The sequence below is a fragment of the Anas acuta genome, chromosome 3, assembly GCF_963932015.1.
Source record: "Anas acuta chromosome 3, bAnaAcu1.1, whole genome shotgun sequence".
Classification (NCBI taxonomy): domain Eukaryota; kingdom Metazoa; phylum Chordata; class Aves; order Anseriformes; family Anatidae; genus Anas; species Anas acuta.
This window is the reverse complement of record NC_088981.1, coordinates 31,893,331-31,918,181: the sequence shown is the minus strand read 5'-3', so window position 1 is coordinate 31,918,181 and position 24,851 is coordinate 31,893,331. Positions and strand designations below refer to the sequence as shown.

Here is a 24,851-nt window from a genome sequence, read left to right as displayed (position 1 = left end):
GAGTTTCCTTGCGAAGAAACATTACCATAAGGACCATTACATAAGCAACCAACACAGTACACAGGAAATATTTAACATGTCATCATATTACATAATCCTTGGATAGTCAAAATTAGCAAGACTTGTAATTGTTACTGAGGCTGCGGTCCTAACTTACTTATAGGGGAAGAATCTGACCTTACAGCTCTTATTTCTTTTTGCAAGGGATTAGCAGCTGTTGGGAAAAAAAAAGGAAGCAGGTTATATACCACGCTACTCAAAACAAAACAGAGCAAGATGTTGTAAAACAGTTAGGGAAGCATTCTTTTTATTTTGTCATCAGAAAAGAACATTGTTTAGAGGTCACACAAATTTGAGGGATCTTTTTTTCTTCTGACATTAAGCCAGCTACAACTGAGAAAAGTGTTCACCTGTTTCTCTGTAAATTTAAACTTCAGTAAATTAATTCAGTTCTCTAAATAAGCAATTTAATTATGTCACGCAGTAACTGTCTTGCTCCTTTGGTCAGAGATAGTGAAGACTTCAAATACTTGTAATTTTTAAACTTTAAAAACCCAATATACATCCTTAACCAAGGAGTACTTATGCTACACACAAGCCATAGATACAAAATACACAGTATATACATGTTTTGAAACAAATTGGAATTTATAAAAACTCAACAGCCAAATCAAAGTAATTGAGGCACTAAATTAAAAGTAGTATCTTCATGTCTTGATTATACAGGCTATTCTGTGAACAATCAGGACTGTTTCATAAATATATATATTATCTACAGAATTTGCTGTGCCAAAAAAGCCAGCTGTGTTTAAGCTCAAAAGAAAAATTGCACTTGGAGATTGTTACAGTTAACTTCTCATTTTTCTCCTCAAATATAGTAATCTGGTCCTAGTGCTTTTGGCACAGGTACGGAGTTGTATATCTGCTACACTTTCTTATAAAACACAAGATTCTTTTTATTTTGTTCATTAAAATCTGAAGAGTCTTAAACAAACCTAGAACTTTAATACAAATCTATATAGCTACAATTACTTCATTAAATAATATACACAAATATGCTCTTCAATCTTAAAACATCTTGACAACTGGATACAAAACAGTCACTTGTATTATCTGCAGCCTCCTTAATCTTACGCATTCAGTCTGCAAGTGACTAAAACACGGCTTTTGGCCACATCTTTCACTAGATCACACCCCAGTGTACAAGGACAGGAAATAAATGTATAATAAAAAGATTGGATAAATTAGGAGGGGTTTCTTGGTCTTGAATTCTTCTCCAACTAGTAAGGACGCAGCACTGTATGCAGCCCAGAAGACTCCAAACAACTGAAAAAGAGGATGAACAGTCTTAGCTGACACCGTAAAAAAATCACTCTAAATACCACGATTCAGAAAAAAAAAACAGGTCTTTTCAATATAATTAGAAAGAAACATAGAAAGTTTAGGTGGAACAAAAAAAGCTTCACAAACAATCCTTCTGCCCCCACACAGAGGAGAATATACCATGTATATCCATTCAAGTCTACGTAAGTATTTAAGAGAGGCATATTATTTTGACTTTTTTTTTTTTTTTACTGAGGTAAGCAGCTAAGGATCTATAGTAAGCTTTTTGTAATGTAAGATGATACCATAATGTAAATTTTAAGCTTCTCCAACCCAAAACCCACTGTTTTTTTTTAATTATTATTATTTTTTAATAAAAGAGACAAGCAGTATACTTGACTCTTTCTCCAACGATATATACCAGAGGGTTAAATTACCTTTTTAAAATTATTTATTTTTACTTCTGGCTTTAATTATAGTGCTTCCACCTCAAGGTAACTGAAACTCACCTTCCCATTCATTTCAGATACAATGAGAAGTCAGATACAATGAAAAGTCTCCCAAAATATAACTGTAGCAAAAACTTCATTGCTTCCTCAGTTAACAACTAACTAGTTTAAAGGACTAGTAGAAAGTATCATTACATGTAAATACTCACAATGTTACATGAAGTTAGTACACATACTTTTTTTTTTTTTTAAAGTCTTTAGGTCAGTGAACTTGACTCAAGCCTCAAGCTAACGAGGTTAGAGCAAAAAGTAATTAGACACTTATTATCCTCAGGCAGCAACTTGAATATTAATGAAAAAAGAAAAAATACTTAAAACTAAATGAGAACAAAGCCATGAATCTCCTGAAAACAGTAAGACCAAAGTTCTGTTCAGGAGAAGGCAGACAATAGGATCTCAGCAAAAAAATATTCTTCTATGCTTCTGTCAGAGTAGCTCAAGTTGGTTGAGGGATTATGCAACTGGTTCAACCGTCATTGCTGAAGACACCGAAAAAAATCTGCACGCTTGTGATTTTGCTGCCTAAACTGGGACAGTGGAGATGGATCACGACTAGATTCTCTAAGATACTTTAGGAAAACTGCAGCAATGAAACCAATCAAGGCGCATTACTTGGCTAGTTTACTTTGCTGATTGCAACTGGAAAAAAATTACTGGAATTGAAATCTCACTTGCAGTTCCCCAACTTTGAGACTGGGGAGCATTTCCCAAAGCACAGAGCTCCTAAGCCACAGGAAGCAGTGCATGTCACAGCACAGACAGTTCTGACTATACGCAGCTTGTCCTGCCTCTTCCCACTAATGATCCAAAGGTAAGAACCTTTCACAGATTCACCTTGAAGTTGATGTAAGACTGCTAATAATAATCAGGTAACAGAGTTTTCATGCAACTTAAAAATAAATACAAGTTAAGTAATATTAACTGCCAGGTTAATAATTTGCTTTCTGAATGTATCACTTAATAGTAATTGCAAGTTAACAAGTCACAAACACAGCTATTCTTCTTGTTTATCATACTTTACTTGTATTTCAATTATGCTGTAAACTAGCAAGCCAACAGGACAGAAATTAATCAAATCAGCATAACAAGAACTCAGAAAGCGTACAGCTTAGCCAGTAACTGTTCTCAGTCAACCTTCCACAAGTTTAGCAATAACTTCACAGGCTATCTAAAAGGGTTGTATGAAGTGTTCAAGAACATTATGCACTTCCAGGATCTATCTGGGAACGTTGCTAGTTTCACTGAAGGTGTCTGACAGCAGGTGGTATCAGGCAACATATTGCTTTGTGCCCTATGCCCCACATCTGTAGAGTCAGAGGAATGGTCACCTGCTCTGCAAAGGATATTGAGAGATTTGTACTGCTACCATTATGGGAAGGTCCCAGAACAATGGCTAACATCACACTCGTGTAGCAATAACTAAAAGTAAGCTGGATGATGAGGGAAAGGATAGAACAGCTCACTTTCAGATTCTTCAGTTTGATGTTTAATTACACATCTACATCTAAAGTGATAGCCGTAGTTACTTCTTAATACAACTAATATAACACAGCAAAATACTTAAATAAAAGCTAACCTGATAACACAGGTATTTTTGTATCTCCCTGGGGACTATATATACTCCAAGTACTCAAAAGAAGCATTTAAAACAGAATTTGCTTAGCAGTCATATCCCCCATGTTAACCAAAAGAATCAGAGTTCAAGTCCTACTTATAAATATTTTGACACATTGCATTGTCCTGCAGGGATTAATACTTCAAGTGTTAGGAAAGTGACTTAGAATAACTGTAAACAAATTCTCAATAGATGTTACCAAACTTACTTTTATTAGGGTAGAAACCACTTCAAATGATCCAACCACCAGAAGTACAGGTGCTATGACAATGAGGGGAAGTAGAGAATATCCTATCACACCAAGAACTTGGCCATAAGCAACCTGAAATTTTCAAGCACATAAAAAACACACTCTGTAGTACAAAATTGTTGTCCAAGCAATTTCATCATGTTATAAAAGTATGAATAACTATAAGGTTCTGGGTATTCATGAAATTTCTGGTCATTTGCTAGCACGAAAATTGTTTTTCTATACTATACTCTAGAATTCTGTAGTTAATCATTCCTTAGAAAAGTGTATTTATTAAAAAAAAAAAACAGAACAAACTAAGGACATTTTTAACGCTTGCATAGGAAACGCTGACATACAAAAAACACAAAGGATGGGTAGAGTTACATATTTTCATGTCCCACCTTAAGTGGTTCACAACTGCCACTCCATGGAGTGTGCAAATGAAACCTTGGAGCACAGAACTAGAACAGACCTCTCAGTTATCAATTGTAGACCTGACTGTCACAGGCAGCAAAGAAATGATTTCCTGCATTAAGATATTAATATATAGATTTCCAAAGTACAAAATGCTCTCAGCATTAGCAGAAGACCTAGAACCTGATCCCCTTAAGATACTTCTGATTTCCAGCTTAAATTTATGACTGATTATCTTAGACTAGTTCAAAGTACTTCCATAAATGCTTTTAGTTTGGTTATTAAATGGATATTAAAATGTCTGATTTTCCCCTACTACAGTTGGAAATATCCCTTGGCCCAGCTGGGCTTCTCCGGTTCAACTTTGCTTGAAAGACAGTTACTTGTTTTGCTTTGATACCATTTTTCCTATCTCTTGCAGCAGTTGATCCTTCACAGTGAGCTCTGCAGCTCTGTAGTGATGCCTCTCCCCTTTCTCACCAGTTCATACATCCTGATCATTTCACATTTTGAGCCACAAGATGTACTAACTTAAGGGTATCTGAATTATGCTGGCAAAGGTACCCTGCAATCACACCTATAGAAGTATTCCTATTATAAGATGATTCAATCAGTTTTTAGCTGCAGAGCCATTTTAAGAAGTTTCTGTCCTCCTGACTCTTCCACTGTGGCAGTTTGCAGGCCTAGCTGTAAGGCATTTTCTGCTGTTCACACCTGAATCACTCAGTGACTCAGTTTATAAACACTGCTGGCTCACACAGCCCTGCCAGCCCTGCTGATGCAAGCGGCTGGAGGCAGGGATGTAGGCCAGGACTTCAATTGGCTTCACAGCTGAAAAACACACACTGACTTTCATCCTTTAATGGGTCTGAACTGCATAAGGCCAAGGCTGAAAACAAACACTGGTGGGTGCCCTGTACAATGCTGCTGTACAATTGCTGTCAGCCCAATTAAAAAAAGTGAAATAAAGGACAATGAAAGGGAGTAAAAAGGGCTCCATTTAGCTCTGTGACCAAAAAATTGAAAGCATTTGTCCTCAAGAAAGGAATTCAGCTCTGGATCACAGGCACCTGTACCAATCTCCAGGATTTGCAGCATGTATTTCTAGATTCTTTACCACATCCAGCACTCCATGCACTGCACAGGAGTAGCTGACCACCTCTGCATTTTAGATTCTACTTCTGGAGGCCAGGAACCTGAAACATACACATTAAGGTTCTCAACTACATCCATGCTTAGTTGGCTGCAGTGTCCAAAGCCAAGCACCAAAAACACAAAAGAACTACTGAAAAATGTAGTCAAGAGACTTTAATTACCTCCTTCTACTTCCTTTTCACATACAGGTACTTACCTCTCCTCCAAGAACTCTGGCCAGTAAAAAAATTGTCAAGGATCCAAATATCCAAATAGTTATAATCCAAGAAACAACCTTAAAAGAGAAAGAACCATTCATTTCTAATATTTTTCACTGTGAGAAAGGATAACTCATCTATATTAATCATTTTCACTGCGCTCAAGAATTTCATCATACAAAAATGAACTCTGAATTGCAGCAAGAATAGTTTTACTCAGTATTACAGTAAAGCTTGACAATAAAATTTAGAACTTACATTTACAAAATCACAGTAATGGCAAATTCGTGCAAATTGAAAGCTCAAACAGTATTTTCTATGTATTATAATACTGCATCGGAGTAGGAAGAAATTAGTTAAGTGGAAAGCTAAGATCACCCTAGATAACATCTTCATATCCTCATATTCCAAAAGTTGGCTCTGTTTTTAGAAGTCATAGCCAACCAATGCAAGGAGTAGGGATTCTCCTTCTTTCGTCCACAAAACACAATTTTATTTCCTATTCAATTTGAGAGCACTCAGAAGAAATAAGCCTTTAATTTTTGGTAGAACTTTATGATGAGATATAAGAAACAGACCCAAAGTCCTGGGACGTAGTCTGTAATTATTTTTCATGCTTCTTTCACTGCTCTGTTCTTTAACAGAGTAAGCTGAAACATGGTTTTAAGATTCTTTAACAGAACCTTCAAAGTAACACTGCTGGTCTTGGAGCTGCACTACTGGAAGGATTAGAAATTAATTTTTTCTCTTCTGAAATATGTTTGTAGAGGGAAACACCAATCTCAGTCCCCTCTTTGTATTTTCAACTGTTGCACTTAAAAATAATTTTACCCCTATTCAATTCTTCTGTCAATCAGGAACTATTAAATAAGTGGAAAAAAATGAATTGAGTACTAATCAATGAGAACAGATAAAAATCATAGCACTTCAAAAAAAAAAGTAAATAACATTAAGCTATTTGTGAAAATAGCACATGGCCTCCTTTTACATCCTGCTATCTTCCACTGCCTAAAAGAAGAGAACCAGATTAAAGTCTTAGAGCAGGATCACTCATCCCTCCAGCTTACAGGCCACCATTCAGCTCGTCTGGCTTCGCTGCTGTCATTCATCCTGTTGCTAGCTGCCAGCTTTCCCTCCTACCACAAGTACAGCACTCTAACATCTACATGGTAAATCCAACGTTCCTAACAAACATGAGGCCAATTGTTCATGTACATAAGATACACAAACTACAGCAGAGAATTGATATGCCACAGGATCAAGGAATGGTCCTTGCTTTGTCTGAAAGACAGCTATGTGGTCCACCCAGAAGACCTGAATACTACAGGGTTTAATCTACTCACCTCACAGAAACAAGATACTGAGAGCCAACGCTTAGTCAGCATTTGGTACACCAAATGGAAGCCAGAGGCCACAAAAGGAATGATTTTGCCTCACCTTTCACAAAGTCCTAGCATAACCACACACTTACTTTACATACATGGCTTACTGCTATTCTACATTCTCTTTAGAACAAGTACACAAAGTCAAAGATTTCCATAGATGCAATTAACTACTGGAAAAGCCCACCTAGGCTCTCATTCAAATTGGAACTACAAATGGTAACGCTTCTCTATTTCCAAGTTGAATGTAAAGAAAAAAGGTAACTGTGCTTATGGAAGGCAATTAAATCTGCACAGTGCCTTTGAAAAAGCTATTCGCTGTAGAGTTCAAATGGAATTATGGACAAGTTCTATTGACTAGGGGAAAGTTACTGTAATTGAGCATGGAGGACAGAAGAGCAATGTGCACTAGTGAAGATCAAATATACTAGAGAACAGCCGTTATTAGCACAAGTTAAACACTTGTGATACAGTACAGGTTAAACAAGTAGCCTTATTTGTCAGGAAGTTAAAATTCATGGCACCCATGTGGATGTTCTGCGATAACATTTAATAATAAAACACAAGTTAACAAAAGGTCAGAATTAAAATGGAGATAATCACGAACATGACTATAAACTTACCAGCATCAATCTGTTTCCTCTATAAACCACATCTTTACTTTGTTTTCTTATATAAAAACCTGACATTTTAACCATGATTAAGGTATCTGTGGGTTATTTAATACATTTGTTGCTGCTATCTTTCTACATCTTCAGAAACAGTATTTAGAACTCCCCACATCAGTATGTGAGGGGAACATTTTCTACCTTTTTAAGGATGCAAACTGCTTAGCAATTGTGTCCCCACATTTCACTTAGATTTCCCTTTACACAGGAGGCTTATACCTACCTTAAATTGTCCATATAATGAAATCATTGAGAAGAAGAGGACAACTGCCAGAGGACCCCAGAAATCTGGATTGTCTCTCACTACCTGCCTATTAAACCCAAGAGATGGCATAGGCATCAACACGCATCGAATTTTGTAGTAAATATCCTTCAGGTCAATGTCAAGTTCCTCCCTGAAATTGGAAAGCAAGGGAGCATTACAATGCATCACAGGAATCAAATAGGGTATGAAAAGTAAAGGCAAGGGCAAACAGGTTTGTAAAGCAAGGCTGTCACCATAAGGCTTTCTGTAGCTGTGACTAGCAGAGGAACATCCAGCATGAAGCAGTGCCCTACCTTCATCATACAGTCAATAGCCAGTATGACACAGGTATTTCTTTATACAAAAATCAATTACATGACTGAGAATTGCAAACATCCACAACACACCTGAGCAGTCCACATTAGGACAGCAGATCTGTTTTCTGGCATGCCACACATGTAACATTCATACTACTGTAAACCAAAGTCAAAGACACGCACACAAAGAAGTGGGACATCTGTGTGCTCCTGCGTTCAACAGTTTGCCAGGAGCACACTTATTACAGAAACATTTTGTTTTCAATTCTACAAGAAATAAAGTGTTCCCAGTCACCACTCCTGAACCAAAGTACATCAGTTTTTTGTTGTTTTAAATGGGACTTCACATGCCTCAGCAACAATAGTTTTCAACAGACCAGTTTATGCCAATTGGTTAGCCCTGGCTTGTTTCCAATATGAGTAAAAATAAATGAAAGCCAATTAAACTGGCAATAAAGATCTCTCTGCAAGAGATCTTGTTCCTCTCTAATTGCCTTTTCCAGTCCCTGGCTACAAACAACCATCTCTAAGCAGCTACAAATAAACCAGAAGAGACTTCTGTAAGGGAGGCTCTTAACGGGTAAATTGTCATGATTCTCCTGACACAGGTGGAAGGAAGCAGACTTCCCAAGCGACAGGCAATTCCCTTACCATTGCTTAAGTTTATCTGCAGAGCCTTGGGACAGAACCTTGGTGTTTCCCCTACACAGTTATGAATGAAGCTCTGAAGAGTTGCAAGAGACTTCAGGCAGTTATCACTCTGCTCTATATTTAGTAACAGCCCTACAGGTGTAGGGAAATTGTATATCATATTCTCAATCTGTTTATGAAAATTTTGTACTGGGCTTTAATTTACATCTTTTTCCTTAGAAGAGCTGAAACAAGAAATAAATGCAAAAAGACACGTTTCACTGCAATTTCTCTTTCTTCTCAGTATTCTCAGAAATACTGCTGGTTGATCCTCTCCAGGTAGTTTCAGGATCACCATTAGCAGCCTACGTCAGGATTGTTGTTACTAACCTGTAACTAAATACCGAAAATTGTTCTTTAGCCCACTCCTTAGATTCAGGGTTGTGTTAAAAGCATCTATTTTTCCTGCGTTTATCTAAACAGTATATAGCATTTTTATATGCTACTCTGAAGGTTGTGTAACAGAAGTACTTTCTTTCTGGAATTAATTTCTTGTCATTGCCTAAGGCTTCTCATAGTTCCATGTGTAATAAATTGCCTTCCCCCTGAAGCTGTCAGTCATCTCATCAAAGATGAGATGGTAGCTGTAACAAGAGAGAAGTGTGAAGAGCAAGGCTGCCCAAATAAGAAAGAAAAACCCTCACTATTATTGAACAAAATGCTTGTGTGGTACCACCACATCAACGAACTTGTCTTAGCTGCCTGCTGTTCTTTAAATCCATAAACGAATTCCAACTAGAAGGCTTCATTACAGCCTGTGTTCTAGGAATAATTAGAAAAGCACAGAAACTGCTACATAAATCAGATGAAGGTTCTCTGTTAGCAAGATTATATTCCTTCTGTTTGCTACAAAATTATCAATGCCCTGGCATGTTCTTCCCACTTCCCACAACAGGCAGCTGGAACACCTAGCTGCTTTTGAATCACAAACTTGTTTTTTGTGGTATACAACATTCATCAAAAGAGCGCTTTCATGTGTTGTCACCTCAGTACAGCAGCTTATTTCATAATTAAAAGTTACAGGTTTACAGAATAGACTTAGTCACACAGGTGCTACTCCTGCGCATTTTAAGTTCAAGTACTTTTCAAGTAGCAATTTCATAAAGCTCTCCAGGCATCTGTTCTCTCCTAACACCCTCATTTGAACTCTTCAGAGTACTTTCCTTCCTCTCCGTTTTTAAAAGCATCCTTTTCTTTTATGCAGGAAAACATCAAGACACCAAGAATGAAACTGCTTAGGTGCAGAACACAGACTAAGAACCAGACTGCCTGCCTCACAGGGCCATATCCTTAAGATACAGCTGTCTTCAGACAATCATGTTTCTATGAACAGAACAAGGGATGTAGATGTACGCAGTTTTAGGGACATTTCTGTCTTTCAACAATAATTCCTTTTAACACAACTTAACAATATAAAATAGCATCAAAGAATATAAAGTTTATGCTGCTTTACTTCTTGCAGAAGTCTTTAAAAAAAAAAACAGGACAAGATCAACAGATAAGAGCACAAAAGCCATGAAAGTTCTGTACTTACACTGATAAATAAAATTTGGATTTTTACTTCTTCCTTCCTCCCCTACAGTCAATAACAAGTCTTTCTTTTACAGTTGAAAAAACACCATAATGAAAAAAGTTTTTCATTCCTGCACCAAAAGAGACTCATTGCTCAAGTAATTCATCAAACGGAATTCCAGAAGACTACGGGACCATTTGAGAACCTATGAGCTGTTTCTTTTACCTACACAACTAAGAAAGATAAATATCTAGAAATAATTATTACATACAGAAGCGGCTTGTTATCTTCTGGGTCATCATCTTCCACTTCCAGAAGCCAGCCATACCCTCTCTGTCTCAGGAATGTAGTTGCAGTAGATTCTTTGATGAATTCTCCTCCAAGATTTAGCTTAACATCTGGAGTTGCTATGGACCCACTAAGATCTTCGAGAAAAAGGGAGAGAAAGATAAACATCTTTATCTTGCTAAGAATATCTGATTTCAAAAGCACTGGAAGATAAACAGACGTATAAAGCTACACGTGCTGGTCATCACCATGAAATATTTAAAGTTATACATTAATGTAAATTGAAAGGGTACTTCTGGTTTTGTGAATAGTAACCATGTTGGTTTAGATTACCAAGTTCTAGCATGGAGCACTTGTCTTGGCAACACAGTGTAACAGTATGACAACACCTTTCAGTCTGTGCTTTATCATTAAGCATTTAGAAGCATAAGAGTTAAGTATGAAAGTCTCATCATGCTGACAGTTGGGGATTTACCATTTTTTCTTACCACACTCTCTTTCAGAGCCCATTCCTACACACACTGGCATTGTTTCACCCAAATTCTCTCCTTACATCCTACTTCTCACAAACAGAAAATTCCCAGGTGTTTTGATTTATAGCCTGCTTTTAACACAGGTTAAAAAATGGTAGAAAAAAGAATACTATCAGAGAACCCCACAGTCCATTCAATAAGGAGAGAGAAAAGAAACGCTCTTTAATACACTATGATCTTGCTCTATCACAGTATTAACCCCCCTCCCCCAATTTATATACGTTCAGTCTGTGTCAAAAGTTTTATTTGCGTTTTATTTGATTATCTACAGATGAAGAATACAAAACAGTAAATGAAAATCTACACTGAAGAAATAAAATAGGAAGGAACGAAAAGAGTGTAAGTATTCCAATAAGAATTCATGAACTTCCTTCTTTTTGCTTAAAAACACAACACACAACAACAAACAAGTAAGCCAATATTTGTACAAACCTTGTTACAAATATACCAAGATGCAAAGACTCCCTTCTTACCCAAGGTTTTTTGCCTCACTAAAGAAAATCTTGTTTTGCCCTGTTATCGTTGTGTGTTTTTATACACACACACACACAAAATCCTCTGTACAAATTTCCCCAAACACCTACCTACAGCAAGTACTTCTGAAATATTCCTGCAACACCCTTACAGACGGAATATTCCTGCAACGCCCTTACTCAGGCCACATTTGTGGATTATGTTTGAGACATCATCTACCTGAATGCAGCACAATTTCACAGAATTCACACTCTCCCAGTGACAGGATGTCCTACAGTGTTCAGCCGGCATGTCTGCAGCATTTACTCCACGCTCAGCACCACAATCAAATTAACAGAGCTCTGTCCCAGATCAGCTCGCTAGGCCACGCCAGCTTAAATTTAAGCTTCCCCATTAGTGCTTCTCAACCATTTCATAATCGTGACAGTTACTGGTCTGTTGCTTTGATTCCAAGAACACCATCTGCACAGGATCCTGACGAAGATCACAGTTATTTAATGAAGGAAATTTCTCTTTACACATCAGCACATACACGTTGTTCCCACCAGATGCAAGCAAAGCCTTCTGCTGTTGCCTGGGGGAAGAAATGTATTCTTAATGCCTGAACATCGAGGTAGGGAAAGCCTCACAAGCTTTCTATTATCAGCAGGGCCCTTCTGTCATTCTAAAAATTACCTGGCTGTGCTACAGGGCAACTCTGCTTGGCAAGGAGGCGTTCTTGCAGTTCTTTGTGCACAGCTGTGGCTGCCAAAACACACAGCCACAACAGCCCGATCAGCCTTCTCTTTCTGTCTTCTCAGCAATGACTGACAACCCATCCCAAGGCTGGAAAACTTCTACACATATCTTCTTTACCTAGGCTCCTGTTAGCACTCAGCAATTAGCAAATACCTACGACCATCTTTTAAATTGTGAAACCAATTAACAGCACTTTATGTCTATATTGCGAGATGATATCTCAGGTGGGACAAAGCAGCTCAACAAGTTAAAAACAAACAAGAACCAGCCTGTTCTTTAACCCATACGTGTCCACTTCATCTCTGCCGTTCTTTTCCACAAACAGCTACCTCTTACGGAAACAATACCAAAAAAAAAAGTTTTATTCTTTGTATAGATCAAGACTTGGGAAATAACAAGAAGCTAAAATGCAACGTACAGTGTTTTTTTTTAAAAACGTCAAGCTGTTTAGTTTCCCTTATGTCTTTTTGTTAGAATAGGCCTATGTGGCACTTCACAGAGAGGACTACACCGAACAGGCATGAGATTACACCTCATTCGAGCTCATAAAAAGCACAGAGCTGAGTCCAATGCAACATGTCCTGCTGGGCAGGTGGTTATAGTACACTGACAGACTACTAACGTGGGGCTCAGCAAATGCCTCCGGGGGAAAACCAAAGGGTCTCCCAGAATCCAGATCCTGGATCCCTTTTCAGATCAAGGCAAAAAAGGGGAAAAAAAAAAAGAAATCAAAGAAAAGCAACCTGTGCTGTACCTACTGATCAGTATGCCTTGTCAGAGCAATTGGTAAGCTCACCAAAGCTCGGAGTTCAGCATTCTACAGTAGTTTTTAAGTCTTCTTCTCCAGGGTAGGGCCCCAGGACCAGGATTTGCACAACCCCTAACCTTCTCTACAACTGAAACCAAACACACAAAGCCGAAAGTTTGTTGTTTAAACGGCCAGAGCCCAAAGGGTCACGCTCTGCCAAGAGGAGGCGGCACAGCTCTGCCTGTTGCGTGTTTGCTTTTGCGGTGCGAAGACAGAAATCGCCTCAGCGTGCCAGCACGGCACTGCTCGGTGAGGAGGGAAGGGAAGGGAAGGGAAGGGAAGGGAAGGGAAGGGAAGGGAAGGGAAGGGAAGGGAAGGGAAGGGAAGGGAAGGGAAGGGAAGGGAAGGGAAGGGAAGGGAAGGGAAGGGAAGGGAAGGGAAGGGAAGGGAAGGGAAGGGAAGGGAAGGGAAGGGAAGGGAAGGCCCCGCGCTCACCTTCGGCATCCGCGGAGGAGACGAACGTGAAGTCCCCGTTGCTGGGCGCGTAGAGCGGCGGCTGTGGCCCCGGGGGCTGCATCTCCCCGCCCTGCGCGGGGCCGGGGCCGGGGCCGCTCCCGGTGCGGGTGCGGGCGGCGGGGCCTGGCCTGGGGCCTGCCCGGGGGCTGCCGCGGCGCTGAGCGGCGCCCGACGGCCACGGCGCAGCCGCCTCACGGGGCGACACCCAGCGGCTCCGCGCCGCGATTGGCCGCCAGCCGGCCCCCTCCGCCCGACCCCGCTATAAAGTTTCCGCCGATTGGGCGAGCCGGGAGGTGGGCGGGGCGGGAGGCCACTCTCACCGCCCCGCCCCTCCGGGGTTGCGTCAGCAGGCGGCCAGCGGGGCCCGGCCTGCAGGGGGCGGCGGGGGCCCCGTGGTGCCTGTGGTGCTGGAGAAGGGTTTGGGAGGTCGGGGGTGGAGAAATGTCCCGGCAGAGCACAAAGCTCTCGGGAGTAACGCTGGAGGTTTCCTCCAGAAGTACATCTGGAGGGATTTTAACTCTGGAGGTTGTTTTGCTTCCCACCTCCAAGAGCTCCCACACCACCAGTGTCACCACTAACCGTGTCCCCAAGCACCACGTCCAGCCTCTCCTTGAACACCCTCAGGGACGGTGACACCACCACCTCCCTGGGCAACCCATTCCAACACCTGACTGCTCTTTCTGAGCAGAAATGTCACCTCATTGCCAACCTGAACCTCCCCTGGTACAACTTGAGGCCATTCCCTCTAGTCCTATCACTGCTTACCTACGAGATGCCCATTCCTCTCAGTATCCACATGCAGCTGCCATGGTGTTCATCTTCCACCATCCCACACCTGCATGGATCAATGATGTCTTCAGACAGCCATCAACTGCACCAGGGCTCCCCAGGGGTCCATCAGTCTGATAGCTCCTTTGCCAGGCCTCGTTAGCAGCAGCTGTGATAACTTGCAGAGCATCACCAAATCCTCCATTCACAGTCTGGTTCATGAGACTGCTGTGATACACTGTAGTTTTAAAATAGTAAGATTGAGATGCCGTTGCTAGTCCCTGTTATAGTAAGGGAACAGGCATGATGGCTCTCGATGCGGTCTATACTTTGAAGAATCAGTAACAAGGATCTCACTTTTTAAGGCTTAAGATTTAACAGGAACTGTTCATCTGGAAGGGACCTACAAAGACCATCTAGTCCAACTGCCTGACCACTTCAGGGCCAGCCAAAAGTTTAAGTATGTCACTGAGGGCATTGTCCAAATGCCTCTTAAATAGTGACATTATGGGGCATCAACCACCTTGCTAGGAAGCCTGTTCCAGTGTTTGACTACCCTCATTGTAAAGAAATGTTGTAAATATTGATATATTTGGAACCGAAAAAGTTAAAAGAAGATAAATCACTCTAGAGAAGTGGTTTGATTTGCAGAAGGAGCATCCTTTCCCATACATGTCCCATTACAGAAAAACACTGCAAGTTCCACCTCAAGTAATTTTGAACAAGTAAAAGTTTATCTGGTTTTCACAGAGAGAGCATGACCAGAAACTTTTTTTTTTTTTTTCCCATACCCAAAGATAATTGAAGTTTGAGCTTATATGAAATATAATAAGTGTTCAGATTCTCTTTGGACATATTACAGTGATTATCAGTTTCCCTGCAGCAACAGGAAAAAAAAAAATCACATATAAAATGTATGGAAACTATTTTTAATTGAAAACCTTTAACTGAGACCTTAATAATACAAAATGGCCCTACGGCTTTTTGTGCATTTTGACTCCCCCTTTAAACAGTTGAGCAATCAAGACATCTGGCAAGAGTAACTCATTGTCTTGACTATTATGTGGAACTTGTTTGTTACCAGACCTTTGCAATAGGCTTCCTTTCAATTTCCGATGTGTCTCCCTCTTTATAGCTACACTTGTATTTACCTACACAGTTGTGCTTGTGCTGTTCCCTGCTGTTGCTGGGATATCTCTGATGCTTCTGGAAACTGTGCCCTCCGCAGCATGCCAGACACATCTGTCAGTGGACAAATTTAGGTTCCTTTGTTTTTATATTATTGACTAACATAAAGCCATGACAACAAAGAGTGTCATGTCAAAGAGTGGTTTGTGCTTAAGGCAAAATTTTAATTTGCTTCATTGTAATCCTTATTAGTTGATGCTGGGTCTCAAAACCTTTAAGGGGTTTGGTACCTCTCTCCTAATAAGAGCAGTAATGTTGCACTACTAGAACAACATTTAAGGGGTGTGTGGGACAAAAGTAATAGATCAGTGTTGAAGACACTAGGAACAATGATAATTAATGACTGAATATTGTGTGACGAGATGAGTCACACCACAAACTCACATTTTATTAGAAGTTACACCAAATGGGAGTGACAAATCAGACTGCATGATAAGTGACTGTTTCTTTCTCTTCTATTTTCACCGTGTCATGCAGCAGGCATGACACGGTGTGCAGAAAATGACACTGCACACACACAGCATCAATGCTGTGTGTGTGCAGTGTCATTTTCTGCGCACAACTGAAATATGTGCAGGCTGGTGTGACATAGAAGACAATGTTGTAACCTCACTCAGGATGCCTGATGAAGAGATCTTGTTTGTTATTTGGAAACACTTTCTGTATTTTCTCATTGTGACCCTGGCTACGATCTATCTCTACATGAAGTAGGGCACATAAATAGTTCTATTTAGCTGGTTTTGATGGTCTATTTATAAAGACATTTGCTGTCATTTACTATCTTCATTTCAGAGAAGGCGTTGATAATACAAGAAGCTTGTTCTTTCTTTTCCAAGGACCTTTTTAGCCAGCTAAGATCCAGCCGCACTTCCCCACAGAGGCCACGCTGGCAGAGGCAGCAGGAAGCCGTTCTGCTCCTGCTTACCCAAAGTCAGGAGGGCGGGCAGCTTTACGAGCCACACACCACTCCTCCCTCTTGTCATGTAAAGGAAAAGACCGAGAAACACCCTGGATCCGAGCTGCTTTTCCTCAGCGTTTGCCCAAACGCCAAGTTTTCCCCCGGCCCAGCGGCCAGCTGGGGGCGCGCCCGCCCCGTTTTTGCCCGGGAGACCCGGCCCGGGAGTTGAGGAAAAAATAACAAAAAAGCAAAAACACACACACACAGAAATCAGGATTTTTAGGTTCTTGGCTGTGCCCGGATGCTGCGGCTAGGTTTCGGACCTTTTCAAGCCTTTTCCCGTACCGTGAAGGCTGCCACTTGCCCGCTGCGCTGCTCGGGCTGGTGGAGCTCCTCACATGTAAGGGCTGCTCCACAGGCACTGCCTGTCCACGCAGGGTTGTTTTAGGAATGGCTCCCGTTTAATTTTAGTTTTAGAAGTATGGCATCGAGTGGGATGCGAATTTACTAGAACATTTTGTAATATTTAATGTGTGAAAAAAAAGTCAGGCACGGGTGTTGCTCCGATTTCTGGGGAAAGCCTGGAGCTGGCTGCTGTGGCAGCAGGAGGAGGTGAAGCTGCCAGGCAATTCTTGCTGGTAACATCTTTGAGCAGTGCCAGTTTAGGCCAATCGTTATGCCAATAGCACAAATCAAGCACTTTGAAATGGCTTTTGTGTTTGTGTCCAGGGCTGCGGGCCTCTGCCTGGGCCTGCCTGGCTGTGCAGTGAGCACGGGCCGCAGCACACCCTGCCCTGCTCACTTACAGTCATCATCCCTCCGGGAGCCTTTGCAGAGGGAAGGATGTAAATGCCTCCTCCATGCACTCATTTCTATGGGTAGTGGAAAGATTTGCTAACTCAACCGTTAATCCAGGACTGAAGGCTAGGCCTTTGAGAACTGCTGTAACCGAAAATTTCAACTAGTTATGTGTTGGAACTTGCTTTAGGTCACGGAACACTGTCCACATATTTCTGGCAACAGAAAGATATTGTACAACATACTCTTTAAGCAAACAGGATATTAAGTAATTGGAGACTTGCAAAGAAACCTTCAGATAATATGGAGTCAGTTTTTGATGAGCATAAGGACAATCTGCTGCTCACAGAAAGTCTTTTAATTTGACAGCGAGCCAGTGTGGATAAATGATCTTGCTGTGGATACCACACCTCTTACTGTGGAAGATGAGCAACAGATCACAACGACAAAGCTGACAACTATACATATAAGCTAACTAAATTTTATAAGGGCGATGGAATACAGAATAGCATCTCTTCAACTTAGTTTTCACAACAGAGGTATTTATTTTTGGCAACCAGCCAGAGAGTGTTGTGCTCACGTAGCCTAATCTAGACCTGCAACATTGGATGGGAATTTGCCCTCATTGCTTCCTGTATACCAGTCATAATTTCTGGGTAAGCATCTTTTTGAAAGATGTTTAGAGTTGATGCTAACACTTTGTAAGACAGAAAATCTGAGGTATCTTTGGATAAGTCATTCGAATAACTAATTAAATGCCTCTAGCCTGAATATTTGTTTCATATAGAAATTACAATGACATAATAAAGAGGAATGTTGTAACTATAGTGTAGTAAGCTCCAGACATACCAGAAGTGAAGGATTCTGCAATAAGAACAAGGGACATGCATTTCCTTGTGCTGTTAATCCCACAGACCCGTATTCTTCAGCACTACTTTTAGAGCAAGGCATTAACGGAGGATTGGGGCATCTGCCGCTGCATTGTGCTCTGAGCTTTTCAACATTCAAGTTTTTTGTGAATGTGTCTTCTCTTGAGAAACAGAAATACAGATGATATCGAATTTCACAGACAGGTGATCATGAGTTAGCAAAGCACTCCTGCAGTGGGAAAGACTAAGCCAATAGTAGGCTGCATTAGCAATAATGTATCATGGGAAGTGGTTATTCCCTTCTATTCTGCACTCACTGGGCCACAGCTGGAGTGTTATGCATGGTTTCAGGCTGCCCCATATAAAAGGGATATTCATAATCTAGCTAAAGTCCAATGAAGGGCCACTGCGATGGTCAGGGAGCTGGAACACCTAACATACAAGGAAAGGCTAGAACTGGGCATGGTTAGCCTGCAGAAGAGAAGGATTTTCTCAGAAATGCACAACTAAAGGAAAAGAGTCAACTATTACAAGAACAAGGGAAATTCCAGTTGGACCTTTTTTTTTTTTTTTTTTTTTTTTTTTTTTTACCAGGAGAGTGGTCAAACTTTGGAAGGGAGTCTGGAGAGGTCACTTTGTCACTGACTTCCAAGATTTTCAAAACCCAACTGGAAAAGGGCCTGAGCAACCAGATCTAACTTCAAAATCTGCCCAGCTTGGAGCAGGAAATTGAACTAGGTGGCCTCAGAAGTCCTAACCTGATTTTTTCTTTCATTATATGACAGAATTGAATGATAGAATAGAATCTATCTCAAGATTATTTTGGAACCACATTACATTATAATTTTCTTTCCTGCATACACACCCATATGCCAAGACTGTTAGGGAGAACAGTTTAAGAATATAACAACAGCCATACTTATTCAGATGAAGGGTACATCTACCTCAGCTGGTTGGTTGGTTGTCTCCAACAGTCATATTTTCATGCAAAACTGCTACTTAAACTAAACAAAATTGTTACTTTTCACAACAATCTAAGGTCACTGAAGTGTATCTCATTCTACAAATGATTTTTTTAATGTGTTAAATTAACACACTGTATAAATCTATGCTTTTTTGGCAAGTGAACTTATTGATGGAATAAAGAACCTTGTTAATGCTGAAGGACTTGTACTTGACAATGTAAGCGTGGATGAGGGTGATGAAAAAAATCAGGTAATTTCCTTTCTGCTATTTCACACCATAATCAAGAATATAATGCTGAGAATCTGAATGTTTTAACAAGTTGGTATGAAGTTTGTACGCTACTAGGGCTTAGAATTCCTATCATACAGTTTAGTGAAATCACTTCTTACATAATTGCATCGAGGTTTTGATGTCTTCTGTATGCTGGTTTTCATGAAGTATTAGAGTACTCCTTTCAAGTTAGTAATGCACACTGTAGTCGGAGATCTGACATACCAATCCCCGGACTGGCTAATCTGCATGAAGCAGTCAGGAGGTTGCAAAGGTGATACCGTTCATTTCCCTGACCTACTGTTAACTTTCTGCACACACAGTCACTGGATACCAAGGCCAAAAAGTTTGAATAATACTTGCCAGGGCCACACAGCCCAGCAACTGAAATGGATATGGCAATTCATATGTCTACCAGTGCTCCCTTTGATATAACAAAATGCTTCTTGATCTATGCTTCTTGGTAACAGAATGCTTCTTCTTGATTTGTTCCACGAGAAGATCACGTTTGATCTTCTATGACTTACCTTCTCTGGGCTGAGGTGCAGTTTATATTAATTACACGATACAGTAGCTGAGCAAGAGACAGCTTTTATCATTTTCTGCAGAAGAAATCCACTGTATATTTGATGGCACTAAAATGTAAATGGATGCACTGGAATAGGCAGGAAACATCTAATCTTGTCTATCCATTTGCTGTGATCAAAATATTATAAACATATCAGAATAGTTCACTTAGTAATGTTTTTTTTTTAATATTTTTTATTTTATTTTTTTGTCTTTCATAGCTGAAGGTATCAGAAATTTGAGAAAGCTATGTTTATTATACATGATTCATTTGACAGCTGTAGGGGATGGAATAACCTACATGTAAGATCAGTCTCTGATGAACTGAGTGAACTTGAAGAAATCTAACTAGCCAGTTACTGTATCTCAAGAGATGCTGTGGAAATTCTAGATAAGAATAGTAACTTTAAAACTGAATATGTGCATTTTGAAAATCAAAACATATTTGTGTACGAGAAGACAGAAGTGAAAACTGAGCACAAACATGCAAGGATAAAACTGGAAATGCTTTGGTTCACAATGAGTTTCAGTTAGCAGGAATAAAATGCAGCAAGGAGCATGTATAAAACTTTTATATAAATTCTATTTGTTAAGGTCATAGAAAAAAGGAAGATAAATTAATTCATAATTGTGAAAACAAACAAAATAGGAAAGCAAATAATTGGTGGAAAAAAATCAGTCCTGAAGCTTGAATGAAGGATTGCTGTGATCCTTTTTTGAGCATGATTACAATTAAGAGACCTTAAAGAGAAGCTCAGAGCAAATCAGGACAAGATGCTGAGAAATGGGAATGACCAAGACAGTATTTACTTTATATTCCAAGAGCCTGTGGCATTTTACTGGCAGTTGGCATCCTGAAATAAGAGGACCAAGCTAGAAACCTGAGCCACAGAGGAGGCAGATTTGGTTAAGGCCTGGAGAGAACCAGATAAGGGCTCTTGTCTGATGCTGTGCTGAAAACCAAAGAGCTGTGCTCAGCACTGAGGCAATCACATTCCTAGAGCTAGAACTGGGATATGTAGAGTTTTTCAGAGGAGAAAAGGAAAGAAGAGAAGGAAAAAACAAGTCCATGAAGTCACAAAAACTAACCAGTGATATAGCTCATAGGGTTCAGGACAAATCTGTACAGGTCTGATTTGACAGTGCTATGTAATTGAACTGCTGTCTTCACTGACTTGTTTTAGACCCTCATGCTATTCAGCTTTATTCTTGCAGTCTGAAGACTCTTTTGTTTTCTGTGAAATAATCAAACAAACAAACAAAAATATGTATAATTTAATTACTGCAATTAAAGGACTACTCTTCTTCTCCCCAGTGTGTTGTTTTGTCTTTTATCCTGGAGTGTCACATCTCCAGAGAGAGCACTTTGCAGTGGCAGCCTTTTGCCCTCACTACATGTTGATGTAAATACAGACAGTATAGTGCAATGGAAAATCGGGCACTAGAACATGGAAGATTATGTTGTACAGAGAACTGGAACTTGTTCCATGTCTTGAGATTAGGACTAAGCGTCATTAACTGTAGTCCCTGGAAGAATCCTTTATTTTTGGTATGTAGCAGACAAGTCTATTTTAGTTACAGGGGACAAAAAGCAAGCAGCCATAGAGAAAAGGTTTAACCCCTTTCAAAAATGGGTAACTGAGTCTTTGGAAGACAGTTTTAAAGAGGAGTCAAAAGTAATCATAGTCTGTGGATAGTCTCAATCCTACTAGAAGAAAGGTAAAGAAAGATAAATTATGCCAAACATAGTCGAGTCAGTGGATAAGCCTTCATATTATTGTGCCGATTTCCTTCCTAAAACAGCACATGTAGTACTTCCACACAACATTTTAAAAGCAAAAAATTAACCAGCAGTGCACTCCCCACTTTGCTATAAAGCAAAGGAGCCTAAGGTATATATAAAGCTGATTTTTCACAGTCCCTCAGCTGCTCTCCCCAGTTTTTGTCCACAATATCTTGGATCATATTCCATTTTGTACGTGCTTCTATTAAGCACAGTAGCAGTGGCTGTAAACATGACCAATTTTAGGTTTGTTTTTACAGTCTATCCCTTTCCTTCCTAAAGGTCTGATGATTAACAAGCTGAGCTATAATGCTATTGCTACACATTCACAACTTTGGGATAAAACGATGCTGATGAGATACTTAAAATGTCAAAACATAGATATACAGAAAGCAGGAAACTGCACCTTACAGAAGATCATTGTTTGTTGTTACAATACTGTATAGTGTATGCTTTCAATGATTTACGAACGATCATTTAATCTGCCTTCCCAGCCCTCTGGACCTGAATTAGTCCCTTGATAGTTCTGATTAACTTGGCCCCCTTCAGTCATATAATGCTGTTTTTGCTTGCAGATAAGCAGCTTTGGGTTCGTTGTATTTGGACTGTTTCCCACAAGTGGTATAAATGTGTCCTTAATGCTTCTTACAAGTTTTTTAATAAGATTAGAAGGATGATTGTAATATTTGTAGATTACTATCCAGTATACTGCTAATCCATTATGGCGATGAGGAAAGGGAAGTCCACAGCATGGATTTGAGCATAAATCTCAAACAGTAGCACTTGTTAACTTTCAGCAGCTTATGTATTTTACTGTGCTCATTGCTAATTAAAATTCTTACACAGAAAGCTTGCTTCACCCGAGGCTTGACCTGCCTCATATGATGCACTGAGGTGGCAGTTTCCTTGAATTAGGGTAGTTTGGGCATGTGACAAGTATTCTCTGATCACCTTCCTTACTGTGAGTCTCTAATAACTAGCTAGCACGCAAGAAGAGCATTAACTTCCTTATCGTGTTACTTTTGTTGTGTGCAAACATGCTGGGCTCCAGTGGAAGGAAAACAAGATTGAGACTATTTCTAATGGTAGAGATTCCTTCACATATAGGAAGCAAGCCTTCAACTTTACTCCTCTGTATTTGCTTTCCTTTTTTCCTTTAACTTTACTCCTTTCTATTTCTTTTCCTTTCTTCCTCTGTGACTCTTCCTCACAACTTTTTTTTTTCTTTTTTCTTTTTTTTCTTAATTCAAAGAGGTTTTTATCTAAATGTACGGAACTGAGAAATAAGAATGATCAAGTTATTATGTGGGAGCTGGTCAAATTCTTTCTGCATTGGAACTTCAAAAATTAGCTTGAGATTTGGATCAAGTTTTGCCACCTCTGAAAATTAAGAAAATAACAAAAGTGGGTTTGTCACTGTAAAAACTCAGAAAAAGTTCTCCAATCTACAAAAATATAACAGAGAAAACAGGAAAGGGTTATTCCATTTTTAAGGCCAGTGTCCAGAAAGAAATCTCGTTGATCTGGAGATGCTTGCAGAAACCTAGCTACTTCTAGGCCTATCGCTGCTTCATAGCATATGTACATGTATGTCTCAGAAGCTCTACTCACAATCCCTTAGGTTCTCTACTCAAAATTGCCCCAAAACACTTTCAACGGAAGGTTTGAATGCAGGAATGTGGAGCACACCTAGCTTAGCACTGCTGGTAGCATTAGGCTCTTAGGGAAAACTCCAGAAGTTCATGCACTGAGGGCAACAGGGCAGGAGCCCTTGATGCAGGGAGATTTTGTTCTGTACTTACACCATTCCTAACGGCATATGGTCTTGTACATGAAACACGTTCCTAGGCTTAACTCCAATGAAGGCAATGATCACATCATCACCAACATCTCTCTCTTTTCTTTTACAATAGGCTCTGCTTTCTTTTCATTTGTGAGAAAAGAGAAAGAGAGAAACCCTTCAGTGAGGTTCTTGAATATAAGACTCCAGCTTTTGGCCCTGCAAGTCCTCCCAGCCTTGGTTACTCAGTATGGCAAAATGAGAAATGAGAGTGGCACCTTAATTTCCACTAAAAGACATAGTCTGCAGTACTTCCTGTTTTCCTCTCTGACAAAATCACTGTGAGAAAGAAACTTTAGTGCTAACATGAGAAAGTAGATACCTTCTTTTTGTTCCATGGGTGACTTAGCTGAAGTTAAAGATTTCCCTAAATCCCATATGCTGTAGTTTTGTAAGTAAAATAAGGATACTTTGCAGAATCATCTTTCTAGCTGTCCCCAGCATCTTTAGCTCAGCCCTGTCCACAGCCACAATTGAAGATTTAAAGGGAATCTACAAATTTATTTCATGGATAAGCCTAGAAAAGGCCTAAACAACCTCTGTTCTGAACATTACATTAGCAGATGAGAGTGAATATGTGTGATTGCTAGGAAGCAAATCTTTTCCAGCACTACATGAAAGGAAGTAAGGATGACTAGGAGGCTTTAGGACAAAGCCAAGTATTTCATTAAAGCCATGGCTTGGAAAGAGAGTCCATCTGTAACCTTGGCTACTGTAGTATATTTGAAGACTCATAGGCACACATATTCCCCAGTCTTGAGGGATTTTTCACTGGCAGACTTGCAAAAATATGACTCAACTGGGCCAATGCTTACATGCAGTTACCTACAGTTAGGCTCCACTGATGTCACCAGAAATTTTTCTTGGTGTGGGCTTCAGCGCTTCTTCACTTCATCTAGCTCCTGGATATGCATTGTCTCATCTTCTGCAGTGTACCAGTTATAGTCTGTGCCTGGCATAGAACCACCCTTAAACTATTGTACTCATTCTGCTGAGCTTAAGAATAACCTCTGCAAATGTTCAGTAAAGGTTAATCAAAAATTTTGCTTTGATAAGAAATGAATTACTGAGCTGCTGCTCTACAGAAATGATCAATGACTCTACTATTGCTAGATTAGGAAACACTCCTCAACATTAATCTAATTTCAAGTAGCAAACTCTTCATTTATGTTAACATGAAGCAAGAGCAATTTGTTTTTAATTAAACCTGGCACTGAGTTTCCATTTAGAAGCCTGATCCGACTCCTGAAAAAAAATGCGACAGAATTTCTATCTGCACTTTAAAGGTAGAGCAAAGACAGCTTTGCACTTGAAAATATGAAGTGGTGTTCACACATTCTCAACTGTA

General features: G+C 39.9%; 1 protein-coding gene across 1 annotated transcript; it reads right to left on the bottom strand.

Annotated features, from left to right (window-relative positions):
* Nucleotides 1-290: 290 nt before the first annotated feature.
* YIPF4 (Yip1 domain family member 4) lies at nucleotides 291-13,778 on the bottom strand. The gene is made up of 6 exons (XM_068676457.1): nucleotides 13,536-13,778; nucleotides 10,531-10,684; nucleotides 7,719-7,890; nucleotides 5,445-5,522; nucleotides 3,656-3,769; nucleotides 291-1,326 (listed from the first exon to the last, which is right to left on the bottom strand). Exons 1-6 carry the CDS (start codon nucleotides 13,615-13,617, stop codon nucleotides 1,189-1,191), a joined length of 738 nt encoding a protein of 245 aa, XP_068532558.1. The 5' UTR covers nucleotides 13,618-13,778; the 3' UTR covers nucleotides 291-1,188.
* Nucleotides 13,779-24,851: the final 11,073 nt, after the last annotated feature.